The sequence below is a fragment of the Pneumocystis carinii genome, assembly GCF_001477545.1.
Source record: "Pneumocystis carinii B80 chromosome Unknown supercont1.3, whole genome shotgun sequence".
NCBI classification, from domain to species: Eukaryota; Fungi; Ascomycota; class Pneumocystomycetes; order Pneumocystales; family Pneumocystaceae; genus Pneumocystis; species Pneumocystis carinii.
In genome coordinates, this window is record NW_017264715.1 from 380,076 (window position 1) to 398,067 (window position 17,992).

The 17,992-nt window shown below is 26.0% G+C and overlaps 7 protein-coding genes across 7 annotated transcripts; 6 read left to right on the forward strand and 1 right to left on the reverse strand.

Annotated features, from left to right (window-relative positions):
- The first annotated feature begins 599 nt into the window (after nucleotides 1-599).
- T552_00770 (hypothetical protein) lies at nucleotides 600-2,219 on the forward strand. Its single transcript, XM_018369372.1, has one exon. The coding sequence runs from the start codon at nucleotides 646-648 to the stop codon at nucleotides 2,170-2,172; it is 1,527 nt and encodes a 508-aa protein (XP_018227086.1). The 5' UTR covers nucleotides 600-645; the 3' UTR covers nucleotides 2,173-2,219.
- A 265-nt stretch (nucleotides 2,220-2,484) lies between these two features.
- Nucleotides 2,485-3,894, forward strand: T552_00771 (hypothetical protein). The gene is made up of 7 exons (XM_018369373.1): nucleotides 2,485-2,765; nucleotides 2,813-3,107; nucleotides 3,156-3,234; nucleotides 3,280-3,418; nucleotides 3,466-3,550; nucleotides 3,595-3,654; nucleotides 3,701-3,894. The coding sequence occupies exons 1-7, from the start codon at nucleotides 2,521-2,523 to the stop codon at nucleotides 3,848-3,850; spliced, it is 1,053 nt and encodes a 350-aa protein (XP_018227087.1). The 5' UTR covers nucleotides 2,485-2,520; the 3' UTR covers nucleotides 3,851-3,894.
- A 302-nt stretch (nucleotides 3,895-4,196) lies between these two features.
- T552_00772 (hypothetical protein) lies at nucleotides 4,197-6,429 on the forward strand. Its single transcript, XM_018369374.1, has 7 exons — nucleotides 4,197-4,950; nucleotides 4,993-5,134; nucleotides 5,179-5,304; nucleotides 5,355-5,653; nucleotides 5,698-5,763; nucleotides 5,814-6,095; nucleotides 6,138-6,429. The coding sequence occupies exons 1-7, from the start codon at nucleotides 4,243-4,245 to the stop codon at nucleotides 6,381-6,383; spliced, it is 1,869 nt and encodes a 622-aa protein (XP_018227088.1). The 5' UTR covers nucleotides 4,197-4,242; the 3' UTR covers nucleotides 6,384-6,429.
- Nucleotides 6,430-10,040: 3,611 nt separating this feature from the next.
- Nucleotides 10,041-11,722, forward strand: T552_00773 (hypothetical protein). The gene is made up of 2 exons (XM_018369375.1): nucleotides 10,041-10,189; nucleotides 10,241-11,722. The coding sequence occupies exons 1-2, from the start codon at nucleotides 10,087-10,089 to the stop codon at nucleotides 11,674-11,676; spliced, it is 1,539 nt and encodes a 512-aa protein (XP_018227089.1). The 5' UTR covers nucleotides 10,041-10,086; the 3' UTR covers nucleotides 11,677-11,722.
- A 279-nt stretch (nucleotides 11,723-12,001) lies between these two features.
- T552_00774 (hypothetical protein) lies at nucleotides 12,002-13,415 on the reverse strand. The gene is made up of 8 exons (XM_018369376.1): nucleotides 13,366-13,415; nucleotides 13,308-13,318; nucleotides 13,164-13,261; nucleotides 13,052-13,113; nucleotides 12,873-13,000; nucleotides 12,741-12,828; nucleotides 12,506-12,678; nucleotides 12,002-12,463 (listed from the first exon to the last, which is right to left on the reverse strand). Exons 1-8 carry the CDS (start codon nucleotides 13,370-13,372, stop codon nucleotides 12,047-12,049), a joined length of 984 nt encoding a protein of 327 aa, XP_018227090.1. The 5' UTR covers nucleotides 13,373-13,415; the 3' UTR covers nucleotides 12,002-12,046.
- A 191-nt stretch (nucleotides 13,416-13,606) lies between these two features.
- T552_00775 (hypothetical protein) lies at nucleotides 13,607-14,988 on the forward strand. The gene is made up of 6 exons (XM_018369377.1): nucleotides 13,607-14,065; nucleotides 14,107-14,207; nucleotides 14,255-14,551; nucleotides 14,597-14,672; nucleotides 14,717-14,854; nucleotides 14,906-14,988. The coding sequence occupies exons 1-6, from the start codon at nucleotides 13,651-13,653 to the stop codon at nucleotides 14,941-14,943; spliced, it is 1,065 nt and encodes a 354-aa protein (XP_018227091.1). The 5' UTR covers nucleotides 13,607-13,650; the 3' UTR covers nucleotides 14,944-14,988.
- Nucleotides 14,989-16,001: 1,013 nt separating this feature from the next.
- Nucleotides 16,002-17,628, forward strand: T552_00776 (hypothetical protein; the record flags this gene model as incomplete). The annotated part of the gene is made up of 3 exons (XM_018369378.1): nucleotides 16,002-16,371; nucleotides 16,422-17,087; nucleotides 17,198-17,628. 3 exons carry the CDS (start codon nucleotides 16,002-16,004, stop codon nucleotides 17,626-17,628), a joined length of 1,467 nt encoding a protein of 488 aa, XP_018227092.1.
- Between the last annotated feature and the right edge of the window lie 364 nt (nucleotides 17,629-17,992).

Here is a 17,992-nt window from a genome sequence, read left to right on the forward strand (position 1 = left end):
CGGGTTTTTTAGGATCTTATGGTTAGAAATAAATAGTCTAAGTCCTATTTGTTTTAGTGCGTATTTTTTAAAGGGTTAAAAAACGCACAAGCAGAAAGTGCTTTATTAAAATGTATGAATGACAAGGTTTTATCGTGTATCTAGAAAAATAATGGCAATGGCGAATTGACGCTATTTTGAAGAAATATGTACATCCATTTACAGAATAATTATGGAAGATCCTTGTTAGAAAGAGCATTAAATACAAGATATAAGTTTGGGTTTGATGGGTAATCTAAGTTCAAGTTCTTTAGAAGTTGAATTTCAGGTTTAGAGAATACGGCATTTTAAGGAAAAAAGGCTTGAAATGTTTTGGTTTGAATTACTTGAAAAAATAAGTAAAACGCAATTACTATAGGTTTTGAGGGTTTAATAGCAGTTCAATTGGGTTATTTAGCGGTTTTTGGTGCTCGCTGACGCCCAACTTGCACATATTCCTTATAAGTATCAACGTATAGGCGGAATCCACCTTTCTTTGAAGGTGTTTCTTGCACTTCCTGCTGGTAGGATTTTATACCGCAGGGCTTTAATAAAGTATTTAATTAGAACTGGGTAAAACCGATCAATTTTTATTATTTGGATAGGCAAAGCGTCATATGAATTTCTATGGATCTTTCATCATTGGAATTAGAATTGATGCATCATTCAGACCCTTTAGGTACAGCTTTTTATAATTCGAAGGGATCACAGTTGCATATGAATCAATATTCATTACCAAGTTTTAGTACTTTATCTGATAGTGAAAGATTTTGTATGAATTCTGCATCAGTCCCTATGATGCACAGAGATGCTCTTATGTTATTTCCGCCGAGATCGGTTTATTCTGCTACGTTGAATGAGGAAAATTCGATGTCCCATTTATTTAATACAATTCATTCATTTGTTAGTAATGAAAAACAAAATTTGGATGAACAAGATAAGGATAAAATACGGAATGAGCGTGCAATTACAGTAAAAATGTTACAACAGAATGCAATATTTGAAGATAAACATTTAGCAGTTGAATCGATTCGTGATATTTATCAGCCATCATTTGATATTTCAGACTATATTCTTTCTAGTTATGAAACAGTTATGAAAAGCCCTCAAGTATTTCGTCCAGTTGTATCTCCAGGATCAACTACAGTGAGTGAATTTGCGCCAATTACGCCACCATCCGCAACAGATGATCTTAATTATTTTGATTACATGTTGCCACATACGCAGCCAGCAGCATTAGATCAGCAATGGTTGGTAGATATGAAGCAAAGTAATAACAATGAAACGCATGTGGATCCGTCAAGATTATGTGTTAGTCCGAATCCACAAGCTAATTTTTCTGTAAATGAGTCTATAGTTGAAAAAAATTTGAAATATAATGAAGATAAGGACAATGAGACAGTATATGATAAACAGGAAGAAATAGATGAAAAAGTGTTAGTTAATGTATCGAAAAATGAAAATGATAAAAAAATTGAAAAAATAAACATGGAATATGTAGAAAAACAAGCGACTATCTTAAAAACAAAAAAAACCTCAAAGACAAAAAAGAGTACATCTAAACGACGTAATGAATCTCGATATACAGAAGATATTGAATATGGTTCAAAACCAAAAAGAGGTCGTGTACCAAAAGAACAACGACAGAAACTTTTAGAAATGTCTACATCAGCTATTTCTAATGCCAATTCTCTTGTAGGTCTTGGTATTTCACTACATGATTCTTGGTATAATCAAGAAATGTGTACATTTTTTCAGGATAAAGTTGAGTCTGATAGTAAAGAAAGTGATAATCCAGATTTTCCTTCTCACAGCGTCTTTCTTGCAAAAACAAAAGTATCTTGTAGAAAATATACTCAAGCACATTTACAAAAAAGAGGCGGTTCAATAGAAAAGTCTTTCATTTGTGAAATCATTGGTTGTGAAAAGAGGTTCCGTCGAAGCGAACATCTTAAACGACATATACGATCTTTACATACCGGAGAGAAACCGTTTTTATGTATAGTATGTCATAAAAGATTTAGTCGTTCTGATAATTTAAATCAACATTTAAGAGTTCATAAAATCTCTAACGCTGATAATCAAAATACATTAGTAAATAAAAGACGAACTAGAATGGCGGCAAAAAAACTTAGATACCATGATTCGTCATAGTAATTCATTTCAAAAATAGTACATTTCAATTAATTATTTACAAAAAATTTAATTATCTTGGCTTTGATATATGAATTGATATGTTAATTTTTTAACATCAATCTATGCTTCTATATTAATTTTAGCATTTTCATAGATGATATATTCCATCGTATGAGTAGCAAAAAAATAGTTAATCATTCATTATTTTAAAACTTTAATTTTTATATATATTTTTAACTTCACCGTTTACCCTGCCTCTTTTAAAATTTCTTAACAATTGGTAAACTTAATTATTAAATAATTAAAGCCTATTTTTAACTAATATTTTAAGGAAATATTCTATTTTTATTTAAATTTGTATGAATCATGTCTTTTAAGCAGTGTTTTAGTGCTTTTCAAGCATCTACACGAGTATCTATTTTTACAGTTAAAAACAGTGCACGTAGATTATATTCTACAAGTACAAAGTCATCATCAAGAGGGTTTCTATATGGCGGAGTTCTCATAAGTGCATCATTATTAGGATGCGGATATTATTACTATAATTATAGAATGGATTCTTATGGTTTTTTAAAATATAAAGATAAGGTCCAAAAAGATTATCATAAAGTGTTAGTATTGAGGGGTTATGATGCTCTATTTTGAAGATATATGTTAGATATCGCGAGATTGCGGAATTGATGAATTCTGAAGAAGTAGAAGATTATGATGATGGTTCACTTGGACCGATTTTAGTTCGTCTTGGATGGCATTCGTCAGGAACTTATAATAAAGAAACTAATGCAGGCGGATCTAATGGAGCAACAATGAGATTTGAACCGGAATCTAAGCATTCAGCAAATGCAGGACTTGATGTTGCACGAGAAGCATTAGAAAAAATAAAAAAAAAGAATCCATGGATTAGTTATAGTGATTTATGGACATTAGCAGCAGTTTGTGCGATTCAAGAAATGGTATTATTGTTTTTATATATTTATTAAAAAGAAATAATTACATATTAGTCTGGTCCGTCTATTCCATGGCGTCCTGGTCGTGTAGATGCGGATTCTACGCGTTGTCCTCCTGATGGTTTATTGCCAGGTGTATTAAAAAAGTTATTAAATATATATTTTTTAATATATTTAGATGCATCAAAAGAACAAAATCATTTAAGGGATATTTTTTATCGTATGGGATTTAATGATCAGGAGATTGTTGCTTTAAGTGGAGCACATGCTTTAGGACAATGCCATACTGATCGATCTGGTTATACTGGTCATTGGACGTAATGAAAATTATGTTTTTTTTTTATTATTCTTATTTTTATGTTAGTTTTTCTCCTACTGTCTTTACAAATGAATATTATAAGATGCTACTTAATGAGAAATGGAATTGCAAAAAGTGGGATGGGCCAAAAGTATTTTTTAATTATTTATTTTTTATTTTTATTAATATATTCAGCAATTTGAAGATAAATCTAAATCTTTGATGATGCTTCCTACTGATATTTCTCTTATAAAGGCAATTATTTACATTTATATTTGCTTTATATTACTAATTTTAATAGGATAAAGAATTTAAAAAGTATGTTGAACTTTATGCAAAAGATGAGAAGAAATTTTTTGAGGATTTCTCAAAAGCCTTTAGTAAACTTTTAGAATTAGGCGTTCCACATTTTGATCAAGAACCTATTATATTTAAGCATATCGTTGATTGATTATTTTCATATATTTTTAAGTTTTTGATATTTATATATTTTTTTAAATCTTATAATTTCTACTAACAAATAACAATTTAACAATTGATTTAGATATTTTTTAGTTTTCTTTTAGATTTTTATCTATATATTTTGATAATTATTTTTTAAACCGTTAATCACTATTTATCAAAATTTATTTCCAACTATTTTATTAACAATTTAACCTTATAACTTAAATAAATAAATTAATAAATTTCTTATATATTTATATTGTAATTTTATTCTAAGGAGATTTGTATTTACTGTTTTTAAGAAAATAAGGTATTTGTTAACTTTTTTTTATTTATATTTAACAAGATTTTAAGAAAAAAGGTTATTATTAAGGGAATATATAGTATTTCTAGGATGAAATGTCAAAATTATATGTTGTTTGTTTATTTTTACCAAATACATTAAGCTTTGACTTGGATGAAACAGATTCTATTAAACTTAATCCACAAAGATCAAAATATAAAAAAGAACCTATTCCTCATCTTATAAATAAGCTTGCATCATGTTCAGAGAGCTTCCAAGATGCAAACAGTAATATATCATTAACTAATGATCAAGAAAGTCAATTTTTTTATTTATTAAAAAATGAAAATATTATAGAAAATGAGAAAAAATTTAATGATGAAGATGAAATATTTGAAGGTAGAAAGAAAGAACTAAATCAACCGAAATTTAAATCTCGTGTTTCATCTTTATCAACAGTTATATCACAAATACCAACGAAAGGAAAAATATCATATACGATGCAAAATTGTCCTTATGTACCTATTTTAACATCAAGAAGACGCCGTTCATCTTTTGATGTTAATTTATTTTCAAAAGTGCCATGGACAATTGAATCGAATGACCAAAGTAATGTTGGTCTTGGAAATGCAATTCGTGCAGCTGATAAATCTGGGAATTTACAAGAACATATGTTTATTGGATTACTGGGAATACCTACAGATTCTCTATCTATTTTAAGAAAACATGAAATTGAACAAGAATTTATAACTAGATGTCGAAGTATTCCTATTTTTGTTTCAGATAATGAATTTGATAATCATTATAATTATTATTGTAAACAGGTATTTATAAATTTTATTTAAGAGGCATTTTAATCTATAAAGATTCTTTGGCCTATATTTCATTATCAAATACCAGATATTCCTAAATTTAAAATGTATCAAGATTATTCTTGGAGTCATTATGTTACTTTGAATCAAGCTTTTGCAAATAAAATTATAGAAAATTATAATGATGGTGATATTAGTATGTTTTCTTATTTTAAATAAATAAGATTTAATTATTTTTAGTTTGGATTAATGATTATCATCTTCTTTTAGTTCCTCAAATGATACGTCAAAAGTTACAGTATGCAATGATAGGATTTTTCCTACATATATCATTTCCTTCATATGAAGTATTTCGTTGTCTTTCTGGTTAGTTTTATTTTTTTTTTATATAAATAAATTATTCATATAAAATTAAGTTAGAAAACAACTTTTGGAAGGGATCTTGGGTGCTAATGTTATTGGGTTTCAAACTGATGAATATGCGTATCATTTCCTTCAGACTTGTACCAAATTACTTAACGTAAAAATGTCATCTCGAAATATACAATTTGAATCTTCATTTATCAACATATGTGATCTTCCTATTGGCATTGATCCTGATAATTTAGAGAAAAAGAAAACATTGAGCTCTGTTAAGTTATGGATATCATTATTAAAAGAGAGATATTCTGGGAAATCTCTAATTGTTGGACGAGATAAATTAGATGAAATTAAAGTTTCTTTCTTATAATATTTTCTATTAAAAATTAATTGCCATAGGGAGTACGTCAAAAGCTACTTTCTTTTGAACATTTTCTAAATAAGCATTCTGAATGGAGAGAAAAGGTATTTAATATATATATATATATACATATATATGTTAACTAAAAGAATAGGTGGTTTTAATTCAAGTTGCACTTCCTACTAGTGAAGAAAATGAAATACAGTCCCAAGTATCAAATATTGTATTAAGAATTAATTCTACATATGGAAATTTATCTCATCAATATCAACCTGTAGTATTTCTTAGACAAGATATCACTTTTTCTCAGTATCTTGCACTTTTAACAGTTGCAGATGCTTTTTTAGTTACTAGTCTAAGGGAAGGCATGAATCTTACAAGCCATGAGTTTGTGTTTTGTCAGCGTGGAAACTATAGTCCTTTAATTATAAGTGAGGTATAAATATTTAATTATTTTTGAAATATATTAATCTATTAGTTTGTTGGAAGTGCTGTTCGTTTTAAAGATGCTGCAATTACAATAAATCCATGGAATATAAATCAAGTTTCTAACGCTATTTATCAAGCTCTTACTATGTCAACTAAAGAACGTTTAACACGCTGGAAGAAACTTTCAGACATTATTATGAATCATGATGCAGCACATTGGGCTATAAATTTTATTAATGAAATTAAATGCAATTCTTTTTCTCAGGAAAAAAAAGATAGCATGCTCTTAAATTGAGTTGGGTCTTTTTGTACAAAAATATGGCGATTTAAAAATTTGTATTTTTTTAGGTTATGAAGGAGTTTTTTTTTCAAATTTGACAAGTCATTTGGACGATTTTTTTGTAAATAAGGAAAAGACGATCTGTTTTATCGTTATTAGCATTAAATCCTGAAAATAATGTTTTTATATAATCAGTCATTCTAATATTTAAATATTTTGAAACAACGACAAATTAAAGTTAATAATTTTAAGGATACTGGAAAGGCTTATTGGGAAAATACCTAATTTTGGCTTTATGAAGCAAGACATATATTTGTTATAATAATAATCAGATTAATTTTGTCTTTGGAAATGATATTGCTTGGAAATTTCTCTTAAAGGATTTTTTCATATTATTTTGAATCTATTCTTACATAATATGAATAGGTTATAATTGATTTTTAACGGTTTTTCTTATCTATACTAGGTTGGAAAATGACTTTTTTCATTATTTTTCATTACAATTCTGGCTATATACAATTCTTATACGTCTTAGTGTCTTTAATCACACATATACTCTATTTCTTAATAATTAATTAGAAAAATTGATAAGTTTACGAAGTATGTTAATTATTCATTTTCTGACACATCTTGTCATACTATTTTTATAAAAATACAGTTATTTCTGGTATATTGGAATATACTAAAGAGTTATTTGGTAATTCAAAAAAAGATAATTTTAATTGCTGGAGACAATAAAAATGATGAAAATATTTTTGACTGGTTTATTGAATTCAATAATAATAATGAAACAGATCATATTTCTTGCTGTAAATATAAATACTAAGGATATAAAAGCGTTAATTTTAGTGAATTTTTAATTAGTTTTTAATTTTAACTTCTAGTTTATATACAAGTTGATAGCTTTTCTCAATATTTTGAAAATTTCAAAAAATTGGCAATTATTTATATATGGGAATAGTAAAGTTATAGAAATTAAATTAAATGGTTAATAAGATATACAAAGGTCTCCATTATTTCTTTATCGTTAAAATATGATCCATCAAAACTGTTTTATTCGATATTATTAAATATAAATAACTATATCTTATGTTGTCTCTTATTAAATATGTTTTTTTCATAAAAAATCTAAGAGTTTCTCTTTTATTTTTATTTATTGATATATTGATATTTCATTATTAAGATTGATATTATTATTTAGAATGAAAGGAATATATTAAATATATATTATAAGAATACGGGAATATGCAAATTTTAATTATTTTCTTAGTTCTTATTTCAATTTCATTATATCTAAAATTTATGGTTTATTTTTGTTAACTTATTTTTAAAATAATGTTTTTAAAATTCTTTTATAAATGATAGCAAATATTCTATAGCTTTAAATTTCTATATATTAGAATATATCTTACATTTTGAGCAATGATTAATCTTTATTGAAATGATAATGATAATAAATATAATAAAAGGCAATATATATGATATAGTGGAACAATAGTTCAATTTATTAAAATTATAAAGATTTATAAATAGATTATATTATTGCTATAACTAATATTATATAAATGTATTTACATTATTATAAATACTTCTTTCATATTAATTGAAAAATATAAAATATAAATGCCTAATATTGGATTCTATTTATTACTATTAGCATATTTCATATTGAATAATAGTTATTAAAATTATCTTTTATAAAAATAGTTTAAGAAGTTGTAAAATATATAAATTTACATTTATTATTTAAATAAATTACACTAAATATAATTATTTTAATGTTTTATTTTGAATAATAATTTTGTATCAATTTTTTCTAGAAATTTATTAAAAGTAATTTGTTAAACTCAAATATCTAATAAAATAATATCTATATTTCATTATGGTTTTTATACTATTAAAAAAAAAAAACAAAAAATAACATTTATTATTAATTTTAGTTATATGAATTTTAAATAGTGATCCTTATATATATAAATAAAAGACTAATTGATCATTATATCTAAATATATTCGTCCATTAAGAAAAAATTCCTAATTCTTTTTTTTTTTTTCAATTGATACACTTTATAAAAATTAATTTTAATATCTACATTGTAAATTTCATTGATAAAATTATATTATATAAAAATCATTCTTCTCAATTAATTTAAATAAACTTTCTAATATACAAAAATATATAATTTAAAGAATTCATAATTCGTTTTTAATTACAAGAGACTTTAAATCAAAATTTTTATAAATATTTTTAATCCAAATTTTTGAATAATATAAATACAATTTTTTTGAATATAAATACAACTTTTTTCATTGTTCAATTTCCCATTTAATTTTTAAAATATAATAAATATATCATTTTCATTTAATTCAATTAATTTTACAATATTTTATTTTTCAAAAGATAAATAAATATATTTAAAACTTTATAAAAAAATTAATTAAAATTATTATATTCAACATTAAAAATAATCTTTACATTTAATTCTACATTAAAAATCTCTAAAAAATAAAATATTATTAAAATATTTAATCTCATAAACTATAAATTCGTTATTTTTTCTTATTTAATATTCAATTGTAAAAAATATTACATATAAAAAAAAACATTTATAAAACTCATTTAAAATGATTTCTTAAAATATATTTAACCCTAAACCCTTTTATTACACCTATTTTCCATGATTTTATAATTTTTACTCTTCATACATTTAACTTCTTTTAATACAAATATATATAAAATAACAAAAATATTAATAAATTATAATATCAATTCACTATTAAGTAACTTAATTGTAAATTATAACTCTAATTTTTTTATTTAACTAATTTTTCTATTTATCTTTTATATTACTTCCTTTACATACTCTTTTTTTTTTTTTTTAATAATAAATACCTCAAATTCTATCACTTTAACACTTATATTTCTACACTTTTCTAATATCATCTCTCTATATTCTTTGTTTTTATATTCATATATTTATTATTATTATCATTTATTTACATATTTTATCATTAATATCCTTATTTATATAACTCTTAAATAATTATAAAAATACTTATTTATCTTATTGATCTTTCTATTATTAAATACATCCTTTTATTATCAAACTTATCCATCTATTTTATAAAACACCACACTTTACGTTAAACCCCTTTTACTTAATAATTAATGCATTTTTATATACAACCCTAACCTTTTCTTTCCCGCTATTAAAAATAAAGAATTAGCTCATTAATTACTTTTTATAGTGATTTTTAACAAACATTAACATTCCTTTTATACTATTTATAGAAAGTTTATATACATAATTGGTTTAAACCCTAATTTTTGTGATCATCGGAACACATCTTACTTAGCATAAAAAGTAATACACTAACCCTAAAAGAATACATATGAAGCATACAATCTTGTGAAGATATTTTTAGAAAATTACATTCAAACTTGTTCTATGACAGATAATTTTGCATATAAATAGTTATATAACCTTTAACCATTGATCAAAGGATTAATATATATATATTATTAGTTATTTAACAGTTTTTCAGGTAATTTAATAAATAACAATATTTTGGTTAATTTTAAAAAAGAAGATAATAATAAAAGTGAAAGATATTGAGGCGCATATATCTTGATATTTTATCATTAAACACGCATATATAAAGGAAAAATATTTTTATTTAAAAGAAATACGGATATATTAGATAAAAATTATAAAAACATGTTATCAAAGCCTTTTTCAGATCCAGTACTTTCATTAGTATCTAATAGTATTGAAAAATTGAGTATATTGGATCTAGAGAACTTGTCGTGTATTTGGACAGGTAAATTTAAATAAAAAGAAGTTTTTAAGAGTAATTTTCTTATAATTTTAGTTTTTACAAAATGCGCGGAAAATCTTGAAAATGGGCATCGACTAGAAAATTTATCATGGCGTCTTTGGTATAGAACGGCGCTTTTTTGTAAAGAAAATACATTATCGAATATCGATGAAACAGATAGTGAGGAATCAATTACGTCAATAGAATATTCAAAAAATAAAAATCTTAATATGCCGGAATTATCGACTAGTATAGAATCAGCGTCAACATTAGATGAACATGAGATGAAGCAAGTTTCTAATTATGAAACATCTAAAATACCTACATTTGTACCAAGTCGTTTAAAAAGACCAAATACAATGCAATATGTTTCACCAGGTCGATTTCAAAAAATTATTTCAGATTTGTCACTTTTTAAAGTTGAAACAGAAAAATGGAAGAATGATAAAATGATATTAAAGCATAATTCGCATGAAAATTGTATTTCTGAACCTTTAAAAGAAAGTAAAATGGATTATGTTTCACCAAAGGATTCTGAATCATTTACTCAAGGCATTACGTTTTTATCCGATATGCATCAGCCTCTTGCATCAAATATAAAGCCGATATTTCCTAATGAAGAATGTTTGAATTTAATTGAACACGTTGAAAATATTTCTGATTTTTTTGCAAATAAAATTACACATGAAACACACGTACAAAATCATTCTATACAAACGTCAAAACACATGGAAAAGACAGATAAAATCTTTTTTATTCAAGAAACATTACCAGCAGACTCGTATATAGAATCTTTTTCGAAAAACTGCTTTAAATCAAATCCATTAAAATTATCATCTAAATCTTCTATTAGGCCTAAGTCTACAAAACATATTACATTTGAAAAACCGTCTAGTGCATCATCATTTGAAACATTTAATAATGAACAATCTAAATATAATATTGACTCTATAGATAATGATGATGATAATGATTGGGATTCTATATATGACTCTAGCGATTCTTCAGTCACAAACGATAAACCTATATTTCAGAAAATAGACACGCGCTTGTTACAATTACAACTTAATCCTCAAAGGTCTTTACTATCTTTTATGCTGCAAAATAAAGTTAATGGGAATTTAATCAATTCATGTTCTAAATCATCTCCGGCTATTGCGTTATCACAAACTTCTATTTCGTATTCTATTTCTAAGCAAATGCCTCAAAATATCCAATATCATACAACTCGTATGGAGAATCAATATCCATTAGTGATATCTCCTCGAACAATACGTAGGAATATGTTTGCTACAGAGTTATCGGAAAGTCTTCGCAAGAATTTATTATGGGAGCGTCAACAAAGAGCATTAACACCATATGCTACATTAAAACGTCGTCATACTGAATTCGATGTTACAAAATTAAACGAATTTTCAGACAAATCAGATGGAGAAAATTATGATTTCTTTCATGATATCAATTATAGTTATCATGTTGCTGGATGGTGAAATACAGTTCTTTTATACTATTTATACCAATTAAATATCTTATTTAAATGAAGATACATGAAATGCTTGAAACATTATATAAAAGAAATAGTCACTACTCATTTCTGAAAATTATAACCAAGGAATGACTATTTAAAAGTATAAGTCTAGATAGTCAAATTTATTATTTAAGTTTGACTTGAGAATCGGCTTTGTATATAGGTATCGATTTAACAGGTTTTTATATGGGTTTCATTGCAATTTATATTTTCTTGCGTTAAGAAATATTTAATAGAATTTTTGAATTCTTATTAAAATTTTGAAGAACTGCATTTTATGCCTTGATGTATTATTTACATCATTATAAAAAGGTATATTGTTATAATAAATATTATTCAGAATCACTTTTATAAGAAACCAGCCCTTGAGATGTTTGAGAATTATCATTAATTATAAGTGTTTGTTCAGATGTATTAAATTTTAATGGTCGATGTTGAGTAAAAATAGAATGTTGGGTAATAAAATGGTCATTTTTCATTCGTGTATTTAATTTTAATTGTCTAATAATATTTCCTTTATTTGATTTATGATGAATCGAAACAGGTGATGTTTTTTGAACAAAAAGTGGCAATGAATATATTTCTTTTTTCGTTATTTCAATCAAATCATCTATTTGAGGTTGAAAATCAACAAGTTTAGCCTGTAAATTATCTTTTGGATCTTTTTTAGCTAATATAATTCCAAGAGAATTCCGATTTCTAATCTCTTCATCGCTTTCTTTTTCTTTTTTTAACATTTTCTTTTCTTCCTAAAATAATTAATTATAAATTTAATTACAATTTCATTCAACTCTAAATATTTTACGTAATTTCGATGACACTGAATACGGATCTGCCCATTGTTTTTCATTCAATTCATATAATTGTGTCAATAATGGAATAGATTCTTTAGCTTTATTCATATCAGTTACACTTTTTTCAATTTTATAAAAAGGATCATCTTTATAATCCTCTTCTACATCATCTAATATAATTATTAAATTAATTCTTACATTTTTTTTCTTTTTTTTTTTGCTCAAAATATACCTTTAGATATTACCACTCCTTCTCCATCTGTTGATTCCCATTTCTCATTTTTTTGTTTTGCTCCACTAATTACAACATATTCCGTATTCTATATCTAATATTAATATATAAAAATTCTTTTTTTATACACACTTTAGGATCCGTTTGAATCTCAAAAACTCCTGAACAAAGATGACATTTCATTCTAAAACTCCATATTGGTGTACTATAATAATTTCCTACTCTTTTTTTTTCTGCATTAAATCTAACTCCTTGTCCAACTCAAAAATATTAATATATATATATATATATAAAATATTGTCTTTTCATACTATGATTATTGCATGTTTCACACCAAATACTATATGGTAATTCAAAACGTACAATTAAAATCCTTCCTTAAATAAGAAATATATTATTATTATTATTATCATTATTATTAACCCTTTATCAAGTTTTCTAGCTCTATTACCAAGAGCATGTGTTCCATGAAGCTTATTAAGCCCTTTTCCTTCTTTCCAATCATAATCTGGTGGATAATACTATTAAACTTAAATAAATATAAACATAATATTTCTTTAAATTAACCTTATTAAATCCTAAACAAAATGTTAATATATTAAGAAGTTAAATTTTAATGATTTACCTTGCATTATTAAAAAAAATAAGGATTTTCTTAAGTATTTTTAAATATTTTTTAATATTTTTTAATTATTTTTAAGTATTTTTAAGTATTTTTAAGTATTTTTTATTAAAATATTAAGAAATCTCGAAGTTTATCAATCAACTAACCTTTAAAAATAAAGTTAAAAACAAAAAATGTCTAAAAAAGGAGAGAATTGTTAACATTTTTTATAAAAAATATAATAAAATTTAATTATTTTATAAAGGTTTTATATAAAACAAAAAAATCCTTTTTTTCCAGTTTTATATGAGTCAAAATACAATTAATAATTATTATCCTTCAGAATATTCATTTTCAGAAAGAAAACCTCTTAGATGTACATCACTTCATCATTCAATACAATTAAATTCAAATGAAGAATCAGAAAGAGTTTTTAATAATAATTTGTCTAATGAAACGAATTTTTTACAAGGATATGAGACAAATATATATGAAAATGAAAATAATGAATATATAATACATGGAATGAATGATAAAGAAGCACAGAATAGTTCATCAGATGAAGAAAGAGGGATTAATCAAGTAGAAGAAAAAAATGTATATTTTACAGATTATGAGGCAAATATATCTAGAATAAATAAGAAAGAAGGAATTAGAATAGAAAAAAAGCCATTTTTATTGGGAGAAAATAATGAATTGAATAAGAAAAGAATGGTTTCAGGTATTTTTATTAATAATTAAAAGATAAAATAATTATGAAAGAATTTTATCAAAAAGAATTAGATGATATTGATTTATTTACAATGCCATATGTTCAATCGGATGCAATTAAACGAGTAGTGATTAGAAATAATTCATTAATTGTAATTCATTAACTTTTTTTTTTTGGAGATAATTAATCATTATATAGCCTAAACCTAAAATGATTCAAAGAATTGCAGAAAGTTTACTTGAAGAATCATCACCAGCTGATTCTGAAATAAAAAATGAAGCACTTCTTTCAGAAATATTACGAAAATCAAGATATATTGGTGGTTGTATAAATTCATATAATAATATTCAAAAAAAAGAATTAAACGATATAAATAATAATTCATTTATAACATCAATTCATAAAAATGATTTACATTCTAGAGAGATTACAGATTTATTTCCTGTTAAAAAGCCATCCTCTATATTTCAACAAAAACCAAATACTGATTGGACTGTAATATTAAAAACATTTATATATTCCAATTAATATTTTTTTTAGGTAAAAAGCAATCCAATGCTTTCTCCTTCACCTATAAAGAACTTTATGCAAAATGTAAGAACTTCTAAAAGAAAAGGTATTTCTTTTTTTTTATATATATATATTAATTATTTTCTATAGTTAATTCTGATGAACGATTCGAACCATATCTTTCTTTTAAACGAAGAGCTGTTTCTCCCAGTCTTGGAAGTAGTAGTCCTACTTTAACAACAAATAGTTCACCTCTTTCTTCTAAATTTAATATTTTTCCTATGCAAGGTTTTTTTTTTAAACATAATTATTATTCAATTCTAATTTATTTTTATAAAGATACCAACGATAGTTTAATGAAAATGAGTTTACAATAAATATTTACACAATATTATTATTACTTTTTCAAAAACTTTGATATACAAATTTTTCCCACTTTATTTTTTTATAAGTAGTTTATAACTTTTTTTTTACAAAAAAAAATATATCATTCTAATCATTTTATTTTATTTTTTAGATCATTTTTCAGATCATTTTTCAGATCATTTTTCTACATAATTTTAAATTATATTTTATCCTTTTTATATTTCCCTCTCAATAAGATTAAGCACAACCCTAAGCACAACCCTAACCCTGACGTACACGACCGAGCCCCGCCCCCGCATAACCCTAACCCTAACCTACACTAAACCCTACGAACTACAACCTAACCCTACGACCTAACCCTAACTACTACCAACTAAGACCTAACCCTAACCCGACTCCCCCCTCCAACTCCTCCCTTTTTTTACTCAAAATAGCTTTAAACCGAACTATTTTTTAACTAAAAATTAAACGATTTATTTCTTTTTTAACATCACTTTAAACACCTCTTTTCTATTTATATATAAATTTTTATTTATTTCTATTTTTATTATTAATGGATTCCTTTTCATATTAATTCATTCTCTTCTATTTAAAAAAATTCTTATTATTCTATCTTTCTCTATTAATTACTATCTTGTTCTATAATATATCCCTTATTTATATTAAAAATCTTGTATTTTTTTAAATCTTTTTTAATATTTTCTAATGATTTTTAATTATTTTTTTTTCTTTTAAGATCCGATAAAAAAAACCTTTCCGTTGGCGCCATTTTTTCTCTTAAAAGAGATCGATTGTTTTTAATATAAAAATAAGCGTTGACGCCGTTTGTGAAACATCAACTTAGTCGTGGCCCGATTTTCATTGAGTCAGTGTTTTAGTGGATTTTCCCTAAAAAAATCTTAAGTCGTATATAGTTCTACACTTTTTTTTTCAAGATCGAGATTAACTATAGTATTATAGAGCAAGACATTAATATTTGATTTCAAGCCTGCCTATCACTACCGAACAGCCTCACGGCCTGCCGTGTCCGGTTCAGACAGTGGATGTCGCCACTTTAGCTGAGCCTAAAATGGATGCATCGGCGCCGTCAGAAGAGTATTATAATGATACGATATCAGGTCATGTACTTCATGGACGTACGGGGTCGATTGGAGGAACGACGGGGGAGCAACGATGGCCGACGTATAATCGGGGGAATTTAGAGCATAAGCATGGACCAATGTTTGAGCATGAAGCGGAATGTACGACGTTTTCAGGGTTACCACCGCTTTCACAAGCATTTAATGCATATCCACATTATCCTCGAATGGGGGGTAATTATGTAGATACGCCGTATTCACCTCATACACAAAATGCGATTCATTTAGGGCAATCGCATGCGGTAGCGGTGGCGTCTAGAGGAGCGCAAGGGCCGTATGGATATAATACATCGTCTAATGGTAATATTTTTTTTTTAAGGGAATTTTTTTAATAATAATTTTTAATGAAGATTTACATGGTTATTTCGGTCATAATCCTTCGAATGAGGAGCTTTTTCCATCAAATCCTCATTATGTGAATCATCCGCCGTCAACATCATCGGGAAATCTTGGGTCTACAGCAATTGGAACAACGCCACCATTAGGATCCTCACTTAATTCGAATTCAAATACATCATTGAACTCAGTTCCATCGAATACAGCGACATATCCACAATCTAGTCTTGATTCACGATTACCAATGAATGGTCAGCCCCATCGGCTTTCATCTGCATATTCATCTAATTTAGTTCATCCATCTATTGCGCCATTAGCAACAGAATCATCGGCACAACATTTTTGGCCGAATTATGCTATGCATGGTCATACAGTAGCAGATCGTACTACATCGAATAATGGATTTAGGTCATCTTCACCGATTAATGCCCTTAGACAGCCTATGACGATGCCGACTGGAATGAATTTGCCATATAAAGCATCGAATAAAGTGAAACAAATATATTCGTTTGTTCCGTTGCCTGGTGCACAAACACAAAAACGTCCACGACGACGTTATGATGAGATTGAACGAATTTATCAATGTGGATGGAATGGTTGTGAAAAAGCATATGGCACATTGAATCATTTGAACGCGCATGTTTTTATGCAAGGGCATGGCGAAAAGCGTACACCTGATGGTAAGATTTGGTCATTTGTTAATGTTTTACTCTCTTCGTGTTTTATTATTTCTACTTTGTTTTTACCTTTTGTTTTGTATTAATTTTGAGTTTTAATTAATTTTTTATAGAATTTAAGGAGATCAGGGCTGTTTGGAGAGCAAAAAAGAAGGAAGAAATCAAGAAAAAGCAAGCAGAAGATCAATTGCGCCAGGAAGAGCAAAAACGGCATGCATTGCCCTCTCCACAGCTTTCTCGACAACTTTCTTCGATTCCAGAATCACAGTCGCATCCGCCTAATTTATCGCATGTTGTATATGCTCATTTACCTCAGCCATTACCAAACGTATATCCTTATCATCCTCAGCAAACGCCACTTTCAGAATCTTCTCATCAACACCCTTATCCGGCATCAACGTATCATACATCCTTATTACCTCATTTAAATCAATATACAGCTCAACCACAATCTTATCCAAGCAACAATAGAGACTTTAAATCACATGCTGATGAGGAGGATCGGGATGCAGAAGGAGAGCCTGATCCTGAAACTTCTGGATAAATCTTTTGATATATTTTTCAATATTTTTATTTCTACAGGCACTTGGTGATATATGTTTTATATTAACGAATAAAGTATACATATGGTTTTTGTTTTCATTTGTTATTGAGTTATTTTGACTATGAAATCAGTCGTACTTAAGGATTTAAAACGGGATAAATTTTTGACAATCTAACAAATTTATTCTTATTAGAATATTTCGTTACAGTACATAATTCATAATTTCTAAAAACAGTGAAAGGCTATTATATTATCGTCTGATTTTGCTATTTCTAATGATATTTTTTTAAATAACAGATATATCTAGACATTTATAAGATTATTGTATATATTATATTACATTTTGATTATATTAAACATTTTT

What these genes read in the sequence shown, in the direction of transcription:
- T552_00770 (XM_018369372.1), top strand. Translation starts at nt 646, where the DNA reads ATGGATCTTTCATCATTGGAATTAGAATTGATGCATCATTCAGACCCT.
- T552_00775 (XM_018369377.1), top strand. Translation starts at nt 13,651, where the DNA reads ATGAGTCAAAATACAATTAATAATTATTATCCTTCAGAATATTCATTT. An exon ending in TAAGAAAAGAATGGTTTCAG is followed by an intron (nt 14,066 to 14,106) that starts GTATTTTTATTA and finishes TAATTATGAAAG; the next exon opens with AATTTTATCAAAAAGAATTA. An exon ending in TTAGAAATAATTCATTAATT is followed by an intron (nt 14,208 to 14,254) that starts GTAATTCATTAA and finishes ATCATTATATAG; the next exon opens with CCTAAACCTAAAATGATTCA.
- T552_00774 (XM_018369376.1), bottom strand. An exon ending in GCTAGAAAACTTGATAAAGG is followed by an intron (nt 13,114 to 13,163) that starts GTTAATAATAAT and finishes TATTTAAGGAAG; the next exon opens with GATTTTAATTGTACGTTTTG. An exon ending in AATTACGTAAAATATTTAGA is followed by an intron (nt 12,464 to 12,505) that starts GTTGAATGAAAT and finishes TAATTATTTTAG; the next exon opens with GAAGAAAAGAAAATGTTAAA.
- T552_00771 (XM_018369373.1), top strand. Translation starts at nt 2,521, where the DNA reads ATGTCTTTTAAGCAGTGTTTTAGTGCTTTTCAAGCATCTACACGAGTA. An exon ending in CAAAAAGATTATCATAAAGT is followed by an intron (nt 2,766 to 2,812) that starts GTTAGTATTGAG and finishes GATATATGTTAG; the next exon opens with ATATCGCGAGATTGCGGAAT. An exon ending in CTGATATTTCTCTTATAAAG is followed by an intron (nt 3,655 to 3,700) that starts GCAATTATTTAC and finishes TAATTTTAATAG; the next exon opens with GATAAAGAATTTAAAAAGTA.
- T552_00772 (XM_018369374.1), top strand. Translation starts at nt 4,243, where the DNA reads ATGTCAAAATTATATGTTGTTTGTTTATTTTTACCAAATACATTAAGC. An exon ending in AGTATTTCGTTGTCTTTCTG is followed by an intron (nt 5,305 to 5,354) that starts GTTAGTTTTATT and finishes TATAAAATTAAG; the next exon opens with TTAGAAAACAACTTTTGGAA. An exon ending in ATTCTGAATGGAGAGAAAAG is followed by an intron (nt 5,764 to 5,813) that starts GTATTTAATATA and finishes CTAAAAGAATAG; the next exon opens with GTGGTTTTAATTCAAGTTGC.
- T552_00773 (XM_018369375.1), top strand. Translation starts at nt 10,087, where the DNA reads ATGTTATCAAAGCCTTTTTCAGATCCAGTACTTTCATTAGTATCTAAT. An exon ending in CTTGTCGTGTATTTGGACAG is followed by an intron (nt 10,190 to 10,240) that starts GTAAATTTAAAT and finishes TTATAATTTTAG; the next exon opens with TTTTTACAAAATGCGCGGAA.